The following is a 24,688-nucleotide window of genomic DNA, read 5'->3' as shown; positions in this document are numbered from 1 at the left end:
ATAATTTGAACTGTTTATTTACTGGACTGCTCCTCATATTTAAATATTACAGATTGCTCAATAGACAGTTTGGGGGAGGGGGTGGGAATAAAAGCAACAGTCCAAATGATATTACATGCTCTTAGGAGGATAGCCTGACAGACTGGAGGAAAAAGGCAGAACACGATATTAAAGTTTGATTTTTTTTTGCTTTAAATAGATTTGTTTAGGAAACCCCAAGTGGAGATCACTGGAGCTACTGGGATTTGCAAAACCATGAATCCATAATGTTCATCTGACAGCAGGCTGTAAGAGGTGGAGGAACTCTTCTGCTGATGTTCTGCTGAGGAAAAGGAGCTTGTGAAGAATTATGGGAACAGACAAGCAGGGTAGTGTGAGGGGGGTAGTACGGAGAACTGTACAGTTTCACAAAGTGAGCAGGATGTGGTGTGAGAGTAACATGGCAGCGGATAAACGTGGGCCCTCTGAAGACACTTTCAGCTTCTTCTTGACTTTGAGTGCTGGATTAGCCATTGAAGTGTAATGTCTGTGAGGTTCAGGGGACATAACAGTGTCATTAAAGTAAAGATTAGCAACATGATATAGCAGGCAAAACAACTCATCCTCATTACTTACCAATGTTATCTTTCTCTTTGCAGGAAATAGAGTAGCAGCAGATCTCCCGGTCTTGAATAGCAGACAAGTTCCTAAAGAAATAGCACGGGAGACAGGATAAATAAAACGATTTATATGGTATGGTTTAATTTCAAGTCAAATAGTTATTTAAGGATAAACTTTTAACAGAGTGCTGCAACAAGAGCTCACAGGAAATAATGAAGCACATACAACTCTTAGCCAATAGATGGCAGTAATTCTTGCAACAACATGAGACCCCCAAATCACACAACCTTGTCTTTTCATCCCTAACGGTGGTTAAAATCCGGTCTAGACATTGTGAGTCTCATTTCTCATCAATCTCATTCTCACACAATTCAATGAAAACATGAAAAGAAAATCACAAAATGTTGTGACATTGTGTGAATAAAATGTATGCGATTATTATACTCGATAGAGAACTGAAACTGATTTTTACAGAGCATTTATTTAAAATGAAGATAAACATAAATAAACTGAGATGACCAGAGACAGTAATGCAATTAGCAATTAGCATAACAGTTTTCTGTTATGGCAAGGTAATCTTAAAAGCATCATATGATTTGGCAGAATGTGATCAGAGACTGTAAAAGCAGTCTTCACTCCAGTAGCACTTAATGTGCATCTTTAGTAATGAATGTCCAACCTTACCTTTAAATTCAAGAATATGCATGAAAAAGGACCAGTTATTGATTAGTATAAAAAACTGTATTGGTTAACAATTTATTTCCCCACCCACGTGACCACGATGACATTAGCTGAAAATAAAATTAATTATCTATGATTTTTTTTTTTTTCTAATGTAAATAGTGTGCATAAATCTATTTAAGTAAATATGTTCCATTTTTATTACTTTAATTCAAAAAGCCAACTGGGAAACATCTAATGCATGTGTAGTGTATCACACGCAGCTCCTTACATTTTTTCAATTAGCTGTTTCTCATCCAATGCATTAGGTAGATCTCTCTTATTCCCAAGCACCAACACCTAAAACATAAAGACATTCATAAGAACTGATGCAATGAAGATGTCTGAGCAATGATACACTGTAAAAACAAAGACAATGTCCTTACGGGGATTCCTTGTAACTGTGACTTGTCTAAAAGATTGTGCAGCTCGTTTCTGGAAGCTTCAACCTTCTCCAGGTCTGCTGCATCCACCATGTACCTTTGAGAAAAAATGGAGAAATGAAAGGATGCACATTTTATTACTTAATAATTGAGCATACTTGCCTCTTTCCCTCATTTAAGACGGATGGATAGATACTTACACTACTGCATTCACTCCACGACAGTATCGCTCCCACATGCTCCTGAACCTCGGCTGACCTCCTATATCCCAGATCTGCACAATAATCAGACCCATGTTAGCTTCAGTATGTATTATTTACAATTAATCTTGCACCTTATATTTCTCGTGAATCCCAAGAAGCGAAGATTAATGATTAAGACCAAACCTTGATGGTGACGTTGCCTTTTGTGACCTTCCTCATGTTGAACCCGACCGTTGGAATCATGTCTTCGCTGAACTGGCCTGACTGAGGGGGAGAAGAAACAAAGCGGATATTAACTCATGGAGTTGGATTTGTGGTCAATTGCTTTCATTATTTCACCTAAATTACAGTTGTTTTGTTGGTTTTGACGCCCAATTTCTTTTCCTGTTTCTGTAAGCGTAGGCCTGGACTCATCGGTAGTTAAGAGCCTCCCATCAGAAACATTTATTTGATCTATGATTCATAATGAAAATTTAAACACAAATACCTCAAGCCTAAAGAAATTCTGCGTGGTATATTGCCACCTACTGTACTAATACCGAAAACCTCGAAGTCAGGTCACTGCCACTCAACTCTTCTGCCCAGTAAAGGTTTTATTACCTAATACACCTATTAACTACAGCTCCCTGAAAATAAAAATTATGCCAACATTGAATAATTTGCACAGACAAGATATATCATGATGCTTACTGATACCATGCTAAAAAACTACTCACAGTGAGATAAGATTTCTCCCACAAGCTATCAAATAGTATATTAAGTACATTTTTATTTATTTTTTTTGGCAGGTGCACAAAACAAGCTTTATGAGTTTTGTTTTGTTATTGTTTTGCATACTTCACACAGGCAAAAAAGAAATGATGTGCACCTTGATTTTCTCATGCTGAGGCAAATTGGCAACCATCAATCACAATCTAAAATAAGTAAAAATCCACGGTATATTCACACAGGGCATCGGCGTTTATGCTTGATGGAGGGCGTTTATGAAGCTTGGTGCTGACGCAACGATCATAGTGACAATAGCCAATCACATTAGTTTTCTGGTGTTGTACGAACGTGATTGGCTAGCATCTACACCAAGGTATTTGCATAAGGTGATCTGATTGGCTGATGCCTGTGTTGGCACTTGAAAAATTTTCTACTTTTGCCGCAATGCTTGACGTCACTCTGTTCAAAGTAAATGAGAGGTTTTGACGCCGACATTGTTTTTATACAATGTAAATAACTGCAATGAAAAATGTTCTTCATTTTTAAATAAGGAATTCTGTCACCCAATCAAGCAAATTAAAAAAACTGAATCTTTCTTCTCAGTGAATTCAAAGTGCTTAACAGCAGGTTTACTAAGTGGAAAATCACTGAACAGAATATGCATGTTGCCCTGCAGTACACTGCACAAAAAATTGCTAAGGATTGTGGTGTCAAAATCTCTGGCTACATGGCTCTTTCAGCTAAAAGTTAACAAAGAGATACTGAGTCAGCACACTAACTCAGGCTGTCTGAAAACAAGGAGAAAGACACCTAGTTCCTTCATACTATCAGCCATTATTACTCCGAGAGATCCAGACAGAACTGGGTAAAGATCAAAGATTCTTCAACAAGATATTCTGACAGAGTTTAAGCACCAGGTGCTAAAAGAGCAGGACAGAAGCTCCCGCATCTCTTGCGTTGAAAACATTATTGCACTTGTAGCTCCAATTGAACAATTAATGAGACATCAGTTCACACATGGTCACCTCAGAACGATGCAATTTCCACCAGAGGTGCTGAAATGATTACACAGCAAGAGTCTATAAAGAAATATTGGAGTCAAGACAGCAAAAACTATTCTCCTGGAAGCTGTGAGCCAGCAATTCATTAAATGATGCATCAAACAAATTCACCTGTAGGTCTGGTCAGAAAACACAAAATAAGCAAATAAATATATTTTTGTAAATCTGTACAGTTTTTTCTATACCTTACTGTCTTACTATCAAAAAATAACTACAATTATACTTCTAAATAATCAGGAATTAATATTTAATACTATAAATAAAAAATAAAAAACGTTTAAACCTCCTTCAGTGATTCAGAATGGAGGTGGTCTGCCTTGAAGAGGGAAAGTCCCTCTGTCTGCTTTTCCATGTCTAGTAACAACACTTCAACATTTGATCAGAAAATGCAGTATCATATTTAATGGAATCCTATAATCTGAAATGTGTTCTTTTACGAGCCCAGTCTCATGACAAAAAATTTACCTGTGGGAACTTATTTTGGAAGACATGAAATACATAGCGCCATCTACGTTTCGTGACATATATGGTGTGAAATGTCCACTGAGTGGCCCCCCGGAACAGATGAACGAACGTACAATATGGTTTGTTTTATATGACATTGGTTTTGTACACGTCACCGCAGTTCTGACTTGAATTGTCCGTCGAGTGGCACTATAACTGTACTGCTCCGTGATGTTTTAAAAAAAACATACCATCTGCAATAGAGCTGGGAGCGATATAGCTGAAATGTTTCATATCATTTGGTATCGATAATTATTAAAAACATTTATAACATTTTGTAAAACAAAGAGCAATAGAATTTTTTTTAACTACTGTATTTTTAAATTAACCCAATTTATTGAGACAAACAACAAATATATATATTCCCCGAGGCCACAGGAGGGCACAAAGAGCAAAATAATGCAACAAATTTAAATTGTTAACGCAAGGAAATAAATGTCTATATATATAAAAAAAATACTGCATTATGTCTAAATACATTTTAAATGGAAAGAGCACAGACAAAGCCTTATTTTGTTTATAAGAAGAGATTTTTTTTATTTGTGTTATTTTTTATTTGATTTGTGGCTTGTTTTAAAATTTCAATTTAGTTTTGTTATTTACATTATATTACAATATTATTATTTAACAGACGCAGTTATCAACTTAAGCGACTTAAAAATGACGACAATAGAAGCAATCAAAACCAACAAAAGAGCAATAATATGCAAGTGCTATATTAGTATATTATTATTAGTATTATATTTCAATTTCACAAAGAAACATGCAGCATTTTGTCCAAGGAATAATAAAAGGACACATTTAATTTTGAATTTGTCTTAAACCTCATTTTGTAAAAAAAAAAAAAAAAAAAAAAAAAAAGTGAAATGATTCATGAATGAACCTACTCAACATTATGAATCGTGTTTGAACCTACTCAACATTAACATCAATTCAATGAATTGGTCTCCACATCAAAATCCTCTTCAGATGAACCAAACAATATCAAACATCCAAGGGAAATGTTCCCAACCAATGAATATTCATATGACATGATGCAAAATGCAAAGATTCATGAAGTTTAGGTGATGAATCTGACTTATGTAGTCACATGATATGTATGCCACTGCTTATTAAAGGGCTTCAGGTTTTAGGACTTCCCTCTCATACTCGTGATTCACAATCATGCCAGAGATGCAAAAGACCTTGAGCTTAAAAGAACTCTTCCTCAAAAGGTCAATTAGACCTTTTTGGGAGAGAAACACTCTGAAATTTTTCAAAAAAGTCCACACATGCTCTCCAACAATTTTGAGGGAAGTGAATACAGAAAACAGAACTACAAACAAAACATCATATGAGGCAAATGCGCACAATGAACACCTCAGTCTTTTGAGCGACACTTTACCACAGTTTACCATATTAAAAGACACATTTCAACCTTACAGTATTCTAGTCTTCTACTAATGCAGACAAAGAAGAAATGTAACTGAAACACTGTGATCGGCACATTATATTGTGTACTCATGCACCAAATCACATGATGGGGATGACACTTGAACAGGAAGAACCGCATTAAACTGCATCCGAGTCTTGTGACTAATGCCAGAAACTCCAACATTGTCTAAATTCACACACACACACACACACACACACACACACACACACACACACACACACACACACACACACAGAACATTCCAACATGAAGACAGATGTTTTAGGTGATTGACAAACCATGACAAACTTTTAAATGGTGACTGTATGCTGCATATATAAATTACTTTCACATTGCAATTTTTTTTTTTTTTTAAACATCACCATTTCCACAAAAAGAAATTAGGCAGCAGAACTGTTTTCAACATTGATTCAAAGAAACTTGTAATAATAGAAAGAGCCTTGATCATCCAAGGTACACGATCTATGCAAAATACCAGCATTAAGACATAAAAAATTGGCTGAATGACTCTTACACCATATAATGCACTAAAAGCAAAATCAGACCGGCACCCAAACAAAAAACGCCTTTAAAATGCACCAAAAAACAAGGTACTGCAATTCTGCAACTATACTTGAGATAAGAACTGATTATATGTCCACATTAATGGAAAAATGATTAAAGACAGATCAAATGACTTATTCACCATTTATGAATGTTTTTTTTTTTCATTATACTATTATAATGAATTACACTAAACTACCTGACCAGTTGAACTGAGTTTTCTATGTACAAAAATCACTTCTGTGTGTGTGTGTTTTTCCCCCCTTCATTTAGATAGGATCAGGGTAAGGAATGATCTTGCAGAACAAGTCCTACTTTCTTGAGAGTATAGGTTATATACTTTTGTTTTGTCCCCAAATGTGGTCCAGTCAGACACATGGCTCTAGTTGCACCAACATACCTCAATGCAACACAGATGAACAGTACATACTATTAGGAACTTATTAGTGACATATAGGCTTATGCAGAGCATGTATCAAGCAGCATGTCACTGCCTTGCCTGTATATATGCAAATAACTCACTTATGATCTATGATACCTGCATTGATGAATGCCGATGTTGTGGAGAAGATAAAAAGCAAGATGACTCAAGTGCTTCCAAGATCACACATCCAGTTTCCCAACAGCAAAAACAAGCTCATCAAAGGAACAACAAGAACAACAGGATATTTGAACATGAAATCCTGTACAACCACTGACTAATCTCATTCTTCTTCAAAGGTGCATTTTTGTTCATGTTTACCTTGATGACACATCTGGAGACTTTACATCATCATGTTTCTCAAAAGTTATGTTGATTTCTGAATATGATTTTTTAATATGTCACGCTAATCATTCCTGCGTGAATTATTCTTTACTTCTCAGCTCTTTCATGATCATAAACACTCTTTATGCAAAAATAACACAATCAATACATCCAGTAGGTTTTAGTTGCCACAAGCAGTTGGATTTTAATTTCTCTCTAGAACTCAGCTCAACAAAACAAATTATTAAACTGAGTTGACGTCATTACAATAATTTTTTTGAGTCAGTGATATGGAGAGCTCATTTTGCCATATGTATTTAGTCAACTGTCAACTGACTGAAGTCAAAACAAACCACCCACTACGCAATCAAATTACTAGTGCTCATCTAACAGCTAATGTTAGCCGGGTAACGTAGCTTTCCCAAAACCGTAGAACTGCGGCCCCTGAGTAGGTCTTGCCCAGTCATAAACGGTGCATTTAAGTAAATTTAGCTTCATTATATATCATCTGTAAGCAAGCGTGTTACGTGCCTGGTGTACTGTACTGACATTCCGACCCTTGGATTTGTTGAACTAGCTCATGCTAACCGCAAACACTCACCGCGATTACGTTAACAAACGTCGTTTTCCCCGAATACTGCAGCCCGACGAGGGTTAACTCCATTTCTTCCTTCCAGAATAGAGACTTAAACCAGTCCAAGAGGCGGTTAATGAGTGCCAACATTTTGATGATTGATTAAACAGGTCTGTGTTTGGTTTTGGTTGTTTGCAATGTCTTTCACCACTAGAATCGTAACGTAGTGTTTGGGAGGAACTGGCCGCTGTCATATGACTGTGAAACGTTTGCGAACGCAGTTTGTGTTCAGATGCGTTAAAGCTGCACCACTCTTGCGCAGGCCTGCAGTACCGGCTAAAAGTCATTTAAGCTAATGTTGAAAAAAAAAAAAAAAAAAGAAGAAGAAGACGAATTAAATTACAGTTAAATTACAGTCCCAGTTTGTTGTTCCCATTATACAAGTTATGTAGAACCTAAAATATATTCAGCACGTGTAACGGTACAATAAACAATAATAAAATTATGACCATAGTGCAATATTAATAATTGCAAATAAGATGTACACAAAATTCCAGTGACAATATTTAAAATATTTCACACTTACAAAAGCATTGTCGAAACCTAACATGCAACAAGGCAAATAGTTTTGTTTAGCAAAAGTATTCAGATGATGGATTTTATATGTACAGAATAACCTGTAGACTATAAAAAGTGGACTATAGAAAGTGTTCACATGTGACAAAAGAGACATCAGACGAACATAATAAAAAAATATATAAAAAATAAATAAATGAAGCATAACATATTAATAAGGCTGGTCGATATGTCTGTTAATCTTATAATCTAATACTTATTTCTTCTGTATTCATAACCATGTCCCCAGGTTAATCTGTTGTGAAACCTTACATTTATAATGTTTAATTACACCCGTTACGTAATTTCATAATGCAAACTGTGCTCTTGTAGAAAAAAAGCCAGTCTTTTAACAGTTTTTACACTTACAAGGTAACATATAAAGTTAACAGGAAGTTTACTCCTTTTGCTCATCTTGCATAAATCAGCTTCAGAGTGCAAATTTCATGGCAAACATAAACATCACCTTCTGCTTATTCTTCCTTATATGAATCAGTTTAGAAACTGAGATGACACCTTTGTGCAGTGTTCTTCACATTACAGAGAAACTTCAAGGAAAGCTGTGCTTGCATGCTTGCAAGGGTCTTCCTAGCCCTCTTCCTTTTACATCTTGTATAACTGCATGCAACCGCATGTATCTGAGGGCTACCATCCTGTGTGCATTGTTTGCTTACTGTGGAAAGATGCAATTATATCAGACATAGGAATTTAATTTAAAAAAAAAAAAGTTTTGCCATAAAAGACTTAAATATAGATAACTAGAAATTGGAAAAACATGAAAATGTCACTTTTTGTGAGGATCTTTTATTTGAAAATGTGAAAAGCAGTATGCATGATAAAAACCAGGCAGGTCAACGCAGTGAGTATGAAAGAATGCCAGTATGAAAGAATGAGTAGTGTGACTCTTGTCTTCTCTCTCTCTCTACTGGTTGAACTGTGAAATTTGTTGTGGAAAAAAACAAACAGGAAATCATTTGCAGCATTTCTTAAACAGAAAATCTAAAAGAAAAGCATGGTCTGTGTTTGTCAGATAACACACAAAGCATGTCTAATTTAGGATTGCTCCTCTAAATCATCAAATATTCTTCAATACATTTAAATGTTATACTGAGTATATATCCCATATACATGTTTCCACTGCCATGGTAATGGAAAGCCTGGACATATTAAGGAATTTTAAAATTCAGATTTCAAATTTCAATATACAAACATTACCATTCAAAAGACTGGGGTCGGAAATATCTTTTTTTTTTTATCCATTAAATTAAAAACATTATACAGATAGTTATAAATTATAAACATTATACAAATAGTATAAGGAACAGATAGTATAATAAACATGATTATTGCTGTTAGGGTCTATTTAAATGATAGGGTTAAATTTTTAAGTTACAAATATGGAATATGAATGGAAATTCGTGGTCAACAAGCATATGAACCCCATAATGACAGTATGTGTTGTATATGACAGTAGTAAAATGTGCAAACCAGAAGAGACACATCTTGCATTGTGGGTCTGGTTTCCAGGTAAGATTTCACCACCAACACACCTAATTGTAGAAAATCAGTTATCACCTAATAAACATTCTCAAGGAATTATCTTTTTCAAAACTACAATGAAATCTAGGAATCACAGAGCTTTACTTTGTAATGGATTTACAAGTGCTGTCCTTATCATCATTGTAGGCTAAGTGTTGTCTGGAGATGGATATCTTTCCCTGGTCTTACAATTAACACATTTGTCATCAAAACATAAGTGATTATCTTTGCAGAAATGTTTGTCCTTAGCCGAAACAGCTGTGGAACATTTCTCACACACTTTCAGTGTTATTCTCTGGACATGGTACTTTGGGATACTCACCTGTAAAATACAATTAATCATATTCAAATAAAGTTAGAACATTTTCACATTTTCCTTCAGTGTAACAAACATCGACTTTTTCCAGATGGTTCCATCAATGATGGCTCAGGTATGACAGTGTTTAATAGAAACTTGAGTATAAATGTGTGCTAATGAAGCTGTAACTCAAATTATAGATAAAGAATATGTACAAAATTTCTGCATTCTACATGCAATAATCACAAACAGACAATAAAAATACATATGGTCTTACCCAAAGGACAGGCTTGGGTTGGATTGCAGGCTTTACAACATTTCATACTCAGTGGTCCAGTCACAGTTTATAGCCAGACTCGAAATCCATCAAACACAAACACAGAGCAGTGTAAACCACAGCTTAGAAGTGTCCACTGTATCACTGTGATTGAGCATATCTCGCTTCTTATGCGACTACTGTGACGTCACTGGTTTCCTCACACTCTCAAGCAGAGGCATGTGCCCAAAGTGAAAGCATGCAAACACTGCTCTGTGCTTGTGTTTAGGTTCTTACCATAATTTCACTGGGAATATTCTAAAGTATTGCTTTGGGAAGTATACGTTTTGTGAATTTTTTTTGGTAAGGAGGGAAGTAAAATGTGTACCTTGATGCAGTTTATTGGGGAGGAAGAAATAAATGCCGCTTAGTTAATCCAGAAATGAGAATTCTGTCAACAGTTACTCACCCTCATGTTATTTCCCAATTTGCAGTTGCTTTCCACTTTGAAACAGAAGAGAATATGTTTTGAAGTTGAACTTGTTTTTGTCCATCTTTCACTGTACACACTTGTGTCATGAGTTCGGTCTGATCTGCCATGTTTTGTTTTGTTGTCTTTGTCTCAGTGTCTGTGTGCCTTGTCTCAGAGCACATGGGTTTTGTTTTGACAGCTCGCCATGTGCTCCGCTGTCAGTGTGGCGTGTAGATCCTCTCGTGCTCAGTCTTTTCTCAGACCGTTGTTGTTGTGCAACACTTCGCTCGTGACCATCTTGTCATGTTTGCCTCGTCTTGCCGTGTTGTGTCTTTTTAGACTTCAAGTGCTATTTTGTTTTGAACTGCTCCATCTCATCCTGCCAGACAATATTTGTCTTGCTATCTGCCCTGGCTATTTCTATTTCTGTTGAGATTCGTATACATCACCCTAGATCCTCTCTTCACGCTCAACGCTCTCATGTCACGGTGAGCGTGATTTCACTAAGTACAACATCAATCCAATCAACCAATCAGAATTAAGAAAGAACTTTTCAGGAAATGTCAATTTTAGGCTTACAATCAGAATTAGGTGCTTCTACACCCTTGTTAATCAGCTATCATTTCCCACTGATTTTAGGACTAAATTATGGGTTAGTTTCAGGGGTAGGGATTGGGTTAAGTCTTTATTTTTGGACTGTAATGTTGATCCGGGAACATGTCTTACTTGACAAAATCACGCCAACCACTGCGTCACAGATGACGCTAGGATTTGTCCTTGCTGAAAGGCTCTTTCCTGGTCATGTGGACTTTGATTTGTACTTCCTCTCTTTTGTGTTCCCGTTGTTTTTTCCCTGTGCTCAGTGAGAGCTTAAACTTTTCTGTTACCTGCAACTGAATAATGTGTGTGTGTGTGTGTGTGTGTGTGTGTGTGTGTGTGTGGGTGGATAAAGGCTCTTTATGGGTATCTGGTTGCATGAAGAACCTTTAACATCCATGGAAACTATCCATTGCACAAAAGTTCATATAATGTAGATAAGTGGTTCCCAAACTTTTTGAATTGTGTACCCCTTTCTAGTGTTTGACACACACCAAGCACCCCTATCACCTTACTCCATTAAAAAACACATTTTTAACTGCAATAATACAAATATTCACTGTATACAGAACTTGACTAACCTTTTTTGCTCTCCAGCCACCAGTCACTGCGTAATAAAATTGATTTAAATCGATTTCCAGATTTGTTTTTCTTGCCAATAATAAGAACTTTCTTTTTTGCTTTAAAATGACTGTCATCTTTCATCTCAAATTCCTTAATGTTATTAATAATTTTGTAGCATTTGGACCAATCAGATACACAATTTTTCATTAAATTTAACATATAGTGACAGACCTCACCCAATACACAAACTGGCACATACACAGACTCCAGGCCCCCGCTTCCATGGCAACCAATCTGATAACACTAGTTTTATTGCCCAAAGGAATGGGGGCAGAGCAACACTCACTTAATTTCCCCTTAGGAAAGACACATATTGTCCATAAAATGGACTCTTCTCTAATGAGTTCATAAGAAAACCTCTCTTTGAATGAGCACACTCATCCTTCAGATCACTAGCCGCTTTTCCACTGTCGGGCCAGTGCTTTAAACGGGCCGGGCCGGGCTCATGGCCGAAATAGCACGTTTCCACCATCGGGCCAGAAGATCCGCTGCGCTTCACTAAAATGAAAATAGTTTCAATCAAAGATCACAGCACTTTTTTTGCATCTCTGAGCAATGGACAGTGTTTACTCACTGAATAAATCAGCTTTATGAACAAATCGGTTGAATAAATGATTCAGTGATTCACTCATTAACATGGTCAAATGGTTTGTTTCTGAATGAATCAGCCGTTTGAATGAATCCATTGAATCTCAATGACTCACTCATTAACATTCACTTGCTGTCACCTACTGGCAGTTTTAATTTCACTTTTTTCATGTTTTTAACTATTTCAAATGTCAGTATTCAACCTATGTTAAAAACAAAACATTAGGCCTTTTTATGCATATGTATCTGCAGTTTATATGAATCCATGTCCCCTATGACATACGTAAACTATAAATCTAAATGCTATTTCAGATGCAGATTCCAGAAATGTTTTCTAATGTTGGAATGAAAGACACAAAGTACCAGACGAAGTGCTTTCATAACCCAAAAATTCAAAATGGAAGAAATAGAACTGAACACAATCTTGCTACTCAGGCTGTGTATATGAACATTTATATATATATATATATATATATATATATATATATATATATATATATATATATATATATATATATATATATACTGTATGTGTGAGTATATATATATATATATGCTGCTTTTCCATTTTGCATTTTAATTTCAATACATAAGCACGTTTAAGATTAAAAAAACACTTTTCATACTTAATTACAATAAATATCACATACTTTAAGACTTTTACTCAAGTAACATTCTAAATGGTAACTTCAACTTCTACCAAAGTCATTTTCTGGTAAGGTATCTGTACTTTTACTTGATTTTGACTTTCAGGTACCACTGGTGTATGTGTATGTTAGTTTAAGTGTTTAGGTAGTGAATAAAGTCTTACTTGTATCACACTTGAGGGTTGTTCATTGTTTGCTCATAACTGAAGTCCCTAATCATGCAGATTTTTGCTACATGCTCTGAGTAATATTGTACAGTAACAAAGTTATCTTCCTTAACCAGGAAATTAGTTGACACTGAGATGTCAAGTAAATACTTCCAGCAGATCTTCTAAATATTTATAATTAAGTATAACTAGTTATGAGTAATTATTCATATTCCTACCTTTCAGCTGATTCGCTACATTTCATTTAATATAATACGACACTATAGGCCTGTTACCAATTAAATGAAATCAGTATTAACAAAACCAATCTTTCCCCTGCAGAAGAAACAGAAGCAGCTGAAGTGGCATTTAGATCCAGTTACACAGACAGTTTAATGAAGCTGAAATGTAGAATGAATGCATTTAGACTGCAAAATTACAACAGCATAAATAATGTTATGAGCTTGATGTTTAAAATAAGTTTTTTATTTTATTTTTTATAAATACAAATAGGAAAATAATTCAATAAGCTACTTTTAAATATGAAATTACACCGCCAGTAGGTGGCAAGCAGTCCTAATGAGTGAGTCATTCAAACGATTAGTTCAGATGGCTGATTAATTCAAGAATGAAGCACTGAATCATTGACTCAAATTATTAATTAAAAAACGTGAATCATTCAGTAAGGATCCACCGTTGTTTGTTGCTCATAGATGTGCATCTGTTCTGCTGTGATCTTTGGAACTATTTTCGTTACGCAAATGGACCAGAAAGTGTCAACACTGACAATATTGTACTAAAATGTAAGTCGCTTAATAATCACTACTCCTTTGAACTCTTGTATAAAATCAATTTCACATTTTCAATCATGGTTGTCAGGGAAAAACTGCACTCTCTTTGTTGTGTCCTTTTATAAATATAAAAATTACATTTTGTACCGCAGTATTTCTTCTGTGTGCAGTTGTGTTCATTTGTTTTGATTTCTCCACCAGATTGTGCAGTTCTCTTTCACTTACCCCTTCAAAATATCCACATCACAGACAAATATTAATGATCTGTCCAAAAAAAGTTGATTTGGACAGCCATAAGAGGGTAATTTATAAATATGGTTGTGGCCGAATATACCAAAAGCTATAAATCCTAAATGAAAACTCAAAACTTCACAAAACTCGGTGAGCACATGCAATGATTCTAAAGAAGTATGCAAAGTTTCAAGGAGATCTGACCTTAGGTGGCACTATAACAGTTAAAAAGGATTCAAAAACACAATTGCTATGATAAAATTATTTTTTTTTTCACACTGTTCATATATTCACACATACACTGGATCTTTATATTGATATGCTCATTCTGATCAACTTTGACTCTTGGACCACTGCTGTCAATCAAATTGTTATTTAAATACTTGAGATTATATAAAAAAAAAACTACTTTTGCAAACTAGTAACAGGTTTTTTTGCTCAACCTCAATAAAACAGTTACAGTACAATTCTCTTGGAGTTTTGCATTTGAACAGTTTGTAACAGGCCCATTTAATAATATGGTATTTACCTAATGTAACCAATTCCCTATAAATCACATCAAAAGCATGTGCCATGATTCTAGAACAGCATGCAAAATGCAAAATTGATGGAGTTTGGACAATAGTTGCCTCTAATAATATTATTACTAGATAGTAACAGAGGACTCACTAATTATTTTCACAGGTTTTGTTTTTTTGATTCTCAGTTATACATGACTATCATGTCATAGAAATCACCATCATGTCATGTAAAATCACATTTTGACAAACTTTACAAACTGTGCAATTTAAAATTGTGTTATAATGACAAGACTTCAAGTAAGCATTTTGTTACCTATACTTTAGACCTTTATACCTATATGTCTGTTCACTGAAAGGTTCTTTGGGGGAACCTTTTTATATGGACAAAAAAACCTTGACACATTTTCCAGAAAATCTTCTCGTGTTCCACAGAAGAAAAACAGTCATACACATATTCAGTTTGTATCATGAATGATAGTAATCATGTGACATCTTACCACATGACGCCCCAATAGGGAACCGGAATGTACCAGTCTGGTGAAACGACAACTTCTCTCTTCTAATGTCAGCTAAAAACACAAGTACTCATTACAGTTTAAGCAGTAAGTGGCAGATGAAGTGACTTCAGTGGTGTCAGGGGTCAGTTGGACCAGGACCCATCAGACGTGCATTAAAGGATGATTATGTTGGGGACGTTTGTGTGCCTCATTGATATATGGGACAACTGTGGCCCATCAAAAATGTGTAAGTATACACAGCAACAACTATTTGCTTGAGGACTTTTTGCACTTTTAAATTCAGAGACAGTGACAGAGATGAGAAGTGATGGATAAAGAGAAGAAGAGTAGAATCTAAACATGACATGGGCTGGAATCAAACTCTTCAGTTTCACAGTACCACATACACCAACCACTAGCCCACCACATCAAAAGTAATACTGACTTTTTAAAGAATCTAGGAAACCTAAGCAAACAACCATTTTCACCGGTTTTGAGAGGCATCGCACAGTAGTATCTAAATACTGTCTGACAGACAACTTCTCTCCACCTACATTCTCTGCTATGGGTAATAAAAACATTGTGGTCACCAGCGTTATCGAGGTAATCTAAAGTACGTAGTTTAAAAGGAAGAACCACAGAATAAGAAAGGATCTCTTACCTCTTGTTGACAACATCTGTGACAGCCTGTGCATTTTCCCGTCGGAAACAGTTTTTGTTTTGTTTTTTGTTTTTATTGTAATTTGTAAAGTTACTTAAAATGAACGTGAAATAGCATTCACAACCCATTTTACTATAGTAAATAAACATATATGCTCTTCCTCCTTTTCCTCTGATGTCAGAAATACCACACAGGCTATTAGATAGTGTTACCAATAGCTAATGGCCACATGTTCAAAGTCAATAAAAATACTAGAAAACAACATTAATTAGAATTTGCTAAAATTAAGTCTTGGAAAAACGACATTGTCAATACAGAATACAGGGGGAAAACACTAATGCATGACCTTTTATGGATTCCATAAACTACCGCTGCTGATTTGCTCCATTGTCATTTGCTCTATGATGTCAGTGGAATGATATTATATTATTTTCTTTTGCTTGACCTGTAATTAAAAGAATAGTAATAATTAAATTTAAGTCTATTAATTTAAGTCTATTGCTGCGAACATCTCTAGTTACTGAAAGTTGAAGAATGCTTAAAAATCTCTTTGTGTTTTGTGTGCTCAAATTTGCAGTCAGCTGTGACCTTTCATTTAAAGACCAACATGCACCCACAAATATCAATTCCTCATATGTCACGTCACTGTACTGACAGTGTTAAATCCATCCATCTTTTACAAATCATGAACATTATTGTAGGTTGCATACACATCTGAACTTTTGTGATTTTAATTGTTTTGATTTTCAGAGGAAAAAGCCAGAGATTTACAAAATCTTGCAACTGGAGAGGAGAGGACAAGATGAAAGAAGTGAAATAATGTGCATATATCACAAATGTGCATATAGTGTATATATGTTTTATAACTGAGTAAGAATCATTTTAATACTGTGTGTGTGTGTGTGTGTGTGTGTGTGTTACCTTCAAAAGACATCTGTATCTGCAAATGAGAATGAGGGTTGAAGTGAAAATATCAACATGATATTTAAGTGATACTGACTTCTGAATTTAATGTCTTTTATGCAAGAACAGACATCTTGTGCACAAGGTGTGCAAAGGATACACCCAGCAGAGCTGTTGCCGTTTCAGTGCAGTTGACTGAAGTGGTCTCTATGTGAAATGTCATGCTCTGCATGAGGTTTACGTCACTTAAGCTTACTAACTATGACACATTCACACTGTTTTTTTTTCTTTCTCGGTTTTACATAAGCTATTAAAATTGATGAGCCAACGTATGCCACATCCAGTGTGGTTCGACGGTGAACCACAGAGTTAATGTTACATATTCATACTCATTTATTATACATGCAACTCAACCCTAAAAATATTGCAAGCAGTTCAACTGAACCATGAAAAATGTACTGAATTTTTTTTCTTACGTAAACAAAAAGCTGCAAGCTTTACCATACAATGATATAAAACAAACAATAAAATAAAAAAATATATATATGAAAAATATCAACTAATGTGATTAGTTTTTTGTGAATATTTCACATATGCATTTTACAGCGACACTTAGCCATTCATAGAAATTTAACTTAAAATACTGTTAAAAACAAAACTGTAAATGAAATGTATTTTGGTTATCCCACTAGATCAGTCACATTAAAAAGCATCAATTCAAACATTTTTAACAAGTTCCTGTAAAATAGCCCAAACAAATTATTACATTTGTTGCACTATAGAAAAACTGACTCTTGAATTTAGTTTGAAATGTTCCTTCCATGTCGATCCACGGCTACATTCACATTCTGATAGAAAGTTTAAAGTTTTGCAAAACCTTTCCAAACAGCCAAAGGGTCATAGACTGGGTCTGTCATTTCTTGTTTGTAGTATCAAGGTTTCAATTTAATGGTGCGCATCAATAAAGATTCTCTAAATTCATAATTTCAGCTTATTCTTAGCAAAAATAATATTCTGTTGGTCATGCAAGCATGGGTTATCTGGGCAGAACATGTATTTTAGATAAAAATACAAAAATAAAAATAAGAGATTAGGAATTAGTGTTATTGTCGTCTTTTTCTTGACATCTGCAGCCATTTAGCCCTGCAGAGGGTGCTGCTAGTTCAAACAGAAGAGAGGACATGAAAATATATCCGAATCTTTTAGCTATACAAACATCTTCTGACATGACATTCATGTGCTGGTATGTCAGGGATTTTTGTGGTTAACAAACCCTGACTTTTACAAAAAAAAGTTATGTTCAGGGCTAGTCGCACTTTGACTCAAAACGAGACGTCATCACTTTTAACCAATTTAATAAATTCATCTTCGGTAGCCTACATCTATGGTATATTTATAAAAATAATTATAAGTCTTGCAGTAGGCTATAGTTGGTATAGTTGGTGCTTACAAGCCTTATCTAAGCAGTCAAACTCTAGTTTTTCTTTAGCACAAAACCAAGTAAGCAGATGCAAGTTTTGAACTAAACTGTTAACAGCCTTGTGGCTTTGTAACAGCAAGGTGCATAACGGCATTTAGCTTCAGGGGAACCCGAGTACTGCGTGGATGGAAAATGGATGGAAAAGTTAAACCGAAAGCTGTCGCCTCCTCAGAAACCTCAGTGTGTTTTGCGTTTCTACAGACAGTGACAGGGGACATTGTTGACTATCGGAAGAAACGTACATGTAGGAGGGGACAATACCAGCTCTGATGTTGCTATAAGTGCATTTAAATACAAAGATCCACATGATGAAAATGCATAATTTAAATGTTAGTCTTAGTTTTGAATTTTGAGCACTGATACCAGAGTTAATGCAATAATAATAATAATAAGAAGAAAACATAAAAATAACAAATGTCATTAAAAATAAGGAAAAGTATAACAAAATATCACAAACTTTCTGTCAAAACAACAACAAAAATAAAATTAAGCTGATATATGCAACAGAGTACAAGATTTAGTCCTTTATTTAAAGTTGTAAATTAGACACAATATAATCAGACACAGAATTACAACAAAAATATTACTGCCTACAAAAATGTCATTTATTTCCATTTCACAGAAACAAGATTCAATCTTTACAATTAGGCTACACACACACACACACACAAAAAGGAAATATTCTCAGAGTTGCCTTTAGCCCACCTAAATATGGGAAACTCTTTCAGGTAATTTCTTTCAGGTATGCATGAGTCATTGTGGCAACATGGAAATGACTCTATAAGGTTATGGCATCCATCAATCTTCCTACAGCTTTCAAATGAAGCTCAGACAATGTGAACTTTGCATTTCCAATTCACTAATCAGCAGATTTTGAAGTAGATCTATCTCCAAATAATGAACTGAAATCAATTCAAAGCTTATATTAAATTATCCATCTGAATTCAAATGGATGAGCATTTACACTACAAGCGCAATGTTTAAATATTACCTTGAACACCTTCACATGTGGATACATTTGTTTTGGAGCCCGATGTTTCAAACCAGTTGCCCGAAACAGGTGTAAACGGGTCTTAAGCAACCACTAATGTAAGCTACTTTTGACTATTTACATCAGTGTTACTTATTGCACGGCTCACCAAGTTTTACTTTGTGGCTCGCATGGCAGTAAAAAGACTAATACGATGATATGATCATGCAGTCAATACAGATATTTTATAAAAACATTAAAAACAAGCAGGGCTATAACATAACCCATTAAAAAAAACTCACACCATGTCTACACCGGACGTAAGTGGCATGATCTTACAAAAGACAATAGAACCCAGTGATGTTGTCTCCTCTGGATGTGGCCAAAGTCCTTTTAATACAAATCATGTCACTCTCTGGCCATCTTTGAAAAACCTCTCAGACATCCAAGTACAACTCCTATCTCTTTAAATGGGGAAACATCAAATTCTCCAAAACTGTTCACTAAGCTTACGATTACATTTGAAATCACCAAAGAAATCTGACAACAACTGTGTCATAAATGTTGTTACTTTTGCTCAGATAGCATTATAAAAAGCTTATTTTTCAGGCTAGATCAGCCGGTGCGCATGCGCAGTCCGGTGAAGACACAGTCAGACAGTGAAATGCTAGTAAAAAAATGTAATGAAATAACTTAAGGTCTTTCCAGCATTAAGTTAATCCTGTTTTTTTATTATCTTGTCTCAGTTACAAACTTGACTGGTAAATGATAAAGAATGATGATCCCTTGTGTTAAATTGCATTGCATATTAGGGATGATAGATTGATAATAAGGCATACTATTTATGACTGGATTTAACTTGATACTTCACAGTACAAGTGTCTCTCTGATTGACTTTGCCCTATCAGTGCTGCTTCCATGAAAAAAAACATAGCGAAGACCAATGATTTACATCATTCTTACCACATCCAATATAGCACATTAAAATATTAATAGTAATATTAATTATGAACAAAAAAATCCTCTTGACTGTTTTTTAAGATACACACACACACACACACATACACACACAAACACACACATATGAACAACTATAAATTGAACAAGTTGCTACCTTTTCACTACTGTTAAAGGGATAGTTCACCCAAAAATGAAAATTGTCGTAATTTATTCAAGTATTTCCAAATTCAATCAAATTTCTTATAAGCTTAATTGATTTGGTCTAAAGAGAGAAGAATTAATTACTCTTTTTTTTTTGTTTGAAGACATATCAAAATACATATAAAATAGCTACCAAAATAAACGTTGGTAATTGCAGTGTGACTAAAAGTAATGACTAAAAGTTGACAAAAATGCAATGACCTTTCATCAACTAAAACTATGAAAGACTCAAATGACTAAAATGTGACTAAGACTATTAAGCTTTTTGTCTCAAGATAAAGACTAAAGGTCCTAATCCGAAATTTTCGCATGCGTTTTTCTGTTTTTTTTTTTCTTGTATTTCCTATCAAATTGCATGCTACGGATGTGAAAACGCAGAAAATCAAACCTGATCCAATTTTTTTTATGACAAACGAAAGTTTCGGAGGCAGTGTGTAAACATGATTGACGCAACGTGAGGTTGTATTTATTTTTCAACATGCAAAAATTTCTGAAAACAACTTTCAGACTTTCGGACCTTTAGACTAAATCAAAACTTCCTGTCAAACTTAACACAGCATATTTATCATAAACACAGCTAAAAAGCTTCCTACCAGTGGCTGTCCTTCACAAAACCTAACATCTAGAACAAGTTTTATCATAGATAGAATGCAAAATGTTTCATTACAAGCATTTCAGTAAAATGTAATTTATGCTAAATTTCTAACCTTTAACCCACGTGGGAAAATCAAGCCATGGAAACAATTCCATAAAAAACATATAAAAAAACACGCGCACTTGACAACCATGCATCCAACATGAGCTGCAGGAGTCAGATTTGACTGGTCAAGGGTTGAGAGGAGGAATGACTGGCATACCATGCTGAAAGATTTGCTGCTCAAAAGATCCTGAGCTCATTGACAAATATCTGGTCTTCCACAGGGCGCATGTGATTGGAAATAGAAAGTGAAAGTGAACAGCGAGCGCTCATTCAAAAAAGATTATGTTCTACACATATTGATAGCAGCCCCCTGATGCGCAAGAATTATATGCAATATTAGAATGTTTGTGGCAGCGGGCGGTAATGGACACAGGGCTCTAATACAAAAACGAAAAACAATGAATGGCGACTATAGAAAGCAAAAGCCAAATCCTGGATATTTTGGACAATTTAGAAAAACCCGGCTGGACGCATTTTTCAAGGTCCAAAAAGAGGACATGTCCGGTAAAAAGAGGACGTATGGTCATCCTACTCAAAAATAAAAATTCTATCATCATATCGATGAATGAAGAATGTTGGTACCCAACCAGTTGACGGTAGCCATTTACTTCCATAGTACAAAAAAAATGTCATTGGCTACCATCAAATGTTTGGTTACCAACATTCTTCTTCAAAATATCTTCTTTTGTGTTGAACAGAAGAAACAAACTCATACAGCTTTGAAACAACTTGAGCATGAGTAAATGATGCCAGAATTTTCATTTTTGGGTGAACTATCCCTTTAAGTGGTGTTATTAAGTGGAAATTTATACAAGTTAACAGCAATTAAACTAGTTATAAAACAACTTAAATTGCATGCATTAAATATATTCCACAAAAAGAAACACTAAGGCCATCAACAACATCGTTAGACAAGCATAGAATGGCACTTTTCCCCAGATTCTTCAACAGGCTTTCTGCATACACTTTCTAGAGAAAATAAATGTAAGAAGGATGAATATAGTTTAGCCACACACACACACACACACACACACACACACACACACACACATGGTCATATGGTAAACTAAGGGTACTCCACCTTTTCGAAAATCCATTTTCTTGTGGTTATGAATACAGTGGGAGACTTTACACTTGTGGTAGAGGACTCCAGCCAGCAGAAGAATACCAGAGCACAGCATGACCAGCCCTGAGATAAAATATGAATTAAATCTCAGCAAGAAATACTGTATACAAATTGCAACAGATTACTAAATCTAGGAACATATAAAGGAAGATTACACAAGCTGTAGAAGCTGTTTTCTTGTGTGTTGTTGGAAGAGGAGTCTGTAGTTCTTGAAGTGGATGTAGAAGAAATTGTTGTTGTCTGGAATGGAGTAGTATGGGTTTTGGGAGTTTTTGTCACCTCTATCGAGGCATTTTTGCAGACAACATCAGAAGTGCTGGTGCCTGGGATCCCAATCCCACTTACACACCTACAGAGCAAAAAAAATAATAAATAAATAATGCAGTTCTCTTCATAAGAAATTATAAAGGGATAGTTCAGTAAAAAAAAATTCTGGGAAAGGAAAAGAAAATTCTGTCATCATTTACGCATACCAATGTCAATATAAACTTGTATGACTTTTCTTCTGCATAACACAAATTCTTATAAATGTCTCCATAGTTTTCTTGACTATACAATAGAAAGTTTTACTTTATGGACAAAATATCTGAAACATTCTTCAAAATATATTCTTTTGTTCTCCAAAGGGGAAGGGGAGGTTGGGGGTTATACAGTGTGGGAATGACATGAGGAAGAGAAACTGATGACACAATAAAAAAATTTTGACTAAACTATCACTTTGTAGTCTCAGTGCTGAATCATCAGACTTGCACAAGAGGCTGCTTATCATACATCAAAACAAGCTGAGATCATTAACATGCTTTAGGGTCATGAATGAACTTCATTCAACCCTTTTTACTGGGGAATTTTTATGCTCCCACCACATGCGTCAGCTGTAAATTTTGAACAGGGTCTCCTTCATACCTCTGGGCTCGGAGACACCGTTCCGGGTTGCCTCCTCTTGACAACAGCCCTTTGAATTGGCATTTGCATGAGGCTATCAAACTGTATATCCTTTGAAATTAACTTTTTTTTTGCTATTCATAAAAACTTACTCTCTCCATTTTTGACAAATCGAGTCTTCTTTGTCTGTAAAGAAGCCATCCTCACATTTTTTGCATATTCCTAGAAGAGATATAGTCCAGGTTTCATGAGATGCTCTTTAATTGTTTGAAGTGATTCAGTAAGGCATGATTTAATATGTGTACCTTTTTCATATATTCCAGAACCTTTTTTACAAAAGCAGATTTCTTCCTTTATACTTCCTTTCCAATCAATGGGTGTAAAGCCTTTTTTACATTTGCATTTAGTGTCACTTGTAGATGTGCAAGAATTGAGCTCGATACTATCTGAGGGAAAAAAATATTTAAATAATTTTTTTTAAAAATAGAAATAAGGTTATTGTCTCTGATTTGGCCTTCTTTTGTATACATCCAGTGGTGTAAGTTAAATGCCACATATTGAGTGGTTTACTTAGTATCTTACAGCATTACATACATTATACAGTAACAGTAACATTACTAAACTTATCAAAAAATAAAATAAAAACAGGCACTTACATTTTATACATTTGCTGCAGTTCTCACAGTAAAAATATGTTCCACCTGTAGATCTGTATTGGGTATTTGGACAGGCCTCACATTTTTTCGTCATATAATTTTCTCTCTGACCTGCAATGAACGGATATCTTTAATGAGGTGTTATGTGAACGATATCCATTAAAACCCAACAGTAAAATCCCAAATCCAGGTATTTAGCAATAATCATACATACCTGCTGGACAAAATGCGCTTGCATTTTGGTGAAGTAACAGTATACACAGAAGAGTGGAAAGGACTTTCATGTAGAAGATCATGACATCAGTACGCTGTTACAGAGTGTTGGAACTGGAACTACATGTAACTCTCAAATGAGAGGAAATAGCGACTGAAACTTCTACCCAGACAAAGGTGACATTTGAACCAGGCAATTTCCCCATTTTAACTTATCTACGTCACCCACATTGGAAAAAAAACAACAACGTAGTATTGCTGTTTCTTTAGTTGAATGAAAATACATATTATATAAAAAGCAATGAGCTTTATTTGTTGAAGTCATTGCTCTGAATCTGATAGTTGTATGCCAAATGGTTACAAATTGACATATAAAATTATTTAAATTTAAGATGTTTCAATTTAAAACAAAGATTTGAAGGACTGTCTCAAAACTGTATCACGTCCTTTTGAAATCATTGTCACTTATTTCTGTAATGAATGCTGTATTAATACAACAAAAATCCATATTTTCTCACTCCAACATTAAGGCTCTGAATGTAAATGTTCTCACGATATGACCAGAGCAAACGTGGATGTAAATTATGACTCATCAAATTAAATTATGATCTAATTGGACATCCATTTAATATTTCTAA

General features: G+C 35.0%; 2 protein-coding genes across 2 annotated transcripts; both read right to left on the bottom strand.

Moving 5' to 3' along the window:
* Positions 1-329: 329 nt before the first annotated feature.
* LOC132151665 (ADP-ribosylation factor-like protein 8B-A) lies at positions 330-7,728 on the bottom strand. The gene is made up of 7 exons (XM_059559954.1): positions 7,504-7,728; positions 2,090-2,170; positions 1,904-1,977; positions 1,707-1,800; positions 1,553-1,620; positions 616-686; positions 330-526 (listed from the first exon to the last, which is right to left on the bottom strand). Exons 1-7 carry the CDS (start codon positions 7,624-7,626, stop codon positions 477-479), a joined length of 561 nt encoding a protein of 186 aa, XP_059415937.1. The 5' UTR covers positions 7,627-7,728; the 3' UTR covers positions 330-476.
* A 13,073-nt stretch (positions 7,729-20,801) lies between these two features.
* Positions 20,802-24,283, bottom strand: LOC132151251 (tumor necrosis factor receptor superfamily member 9-like). Its single transcript, XM_059559363.1, has 7 exons — positions 24,052-24,283; positions 23,838-23,948; positions 23,487-23,627; positions 23,334-23,403; positions 22,455-22,648; positions 22,255-22,362; positions 20,802-22,142 (listed from the first exon to the last, which is right to left on the bottom strand). Exons 1-7 carry the CDS (start codon positions 24,131-24,133, stop codon positions 22,081-22,083), a joined length of 768 nt encoding a protein of 255 aa, XP_059415346.1. The 5' UTR covers positions 24,134-24,283; the 3' UTR covers positions 20,802-22,080.
* Between the last annotated feature and the right edge of the window lie 405 nt (positions 24,284-24,688).

Source organism: Carassius carassius, chromosome 10, assembly GCF_963082965.1.
Source record: "Carassius carassius chromosome 10, fCarCar2.1, whole genome shotgun sequence".
Classification (NCBI taxonomy): Eukaryota; Metazoa; Chordata; class Actinopteri; order Cypriniformes; family Cyprinidae; genus Carassius; species Carassius carassius.
The sequence above is the reverse complement of the archived record's forward strand: the minus strand, read 5'-3'. Positions and strand labels throughout refer to the sequence as shown.

Coding starts and splice junctions, on each gene's coding strand:
- LOC132151665 (XM_059559954.1), bottom strand. CDS start 7,626: ATGTTGGCACTCATTAACCGCCTCTTGGACTGGTTTAAGTCTCTATTC. Junction 1,801..1,903: donor CGTGGAGTGAATGCAGTAGT/GTAAGTATCTAT, acceptor TTTTTCTCAAAG/GTACATGGTGGATGCAGCAG. Junction 1,621..1,706: donor CACAGTTACAAGGAATCCCC/GTAAGGACATTG, acceptor TTTATGTTTTAG/GTGTTGGTGCTTGGGAATAA.
- LOC132151251 (XM_059559363.1), bottom strand. CDS start 24,133: ATGATCTTCTACATGAAAGTCCTTTCCACTCTTCTGTGTATACTGTTA. Junction 23,949..24,051: donor AAGCGCATTTTGTCCAGCAG/GTATGTATGATT, acceptor CGTTCATTGCAG/GTCAGAGAGAAAATTATATG. Junction 22,363..22,454: donor AAACAGCTTCTACAGCTTGT/GTAATCTTCCTT, acceptor ATTTTATCTCAG/GGCTGGTCATGCTGTGCTCT.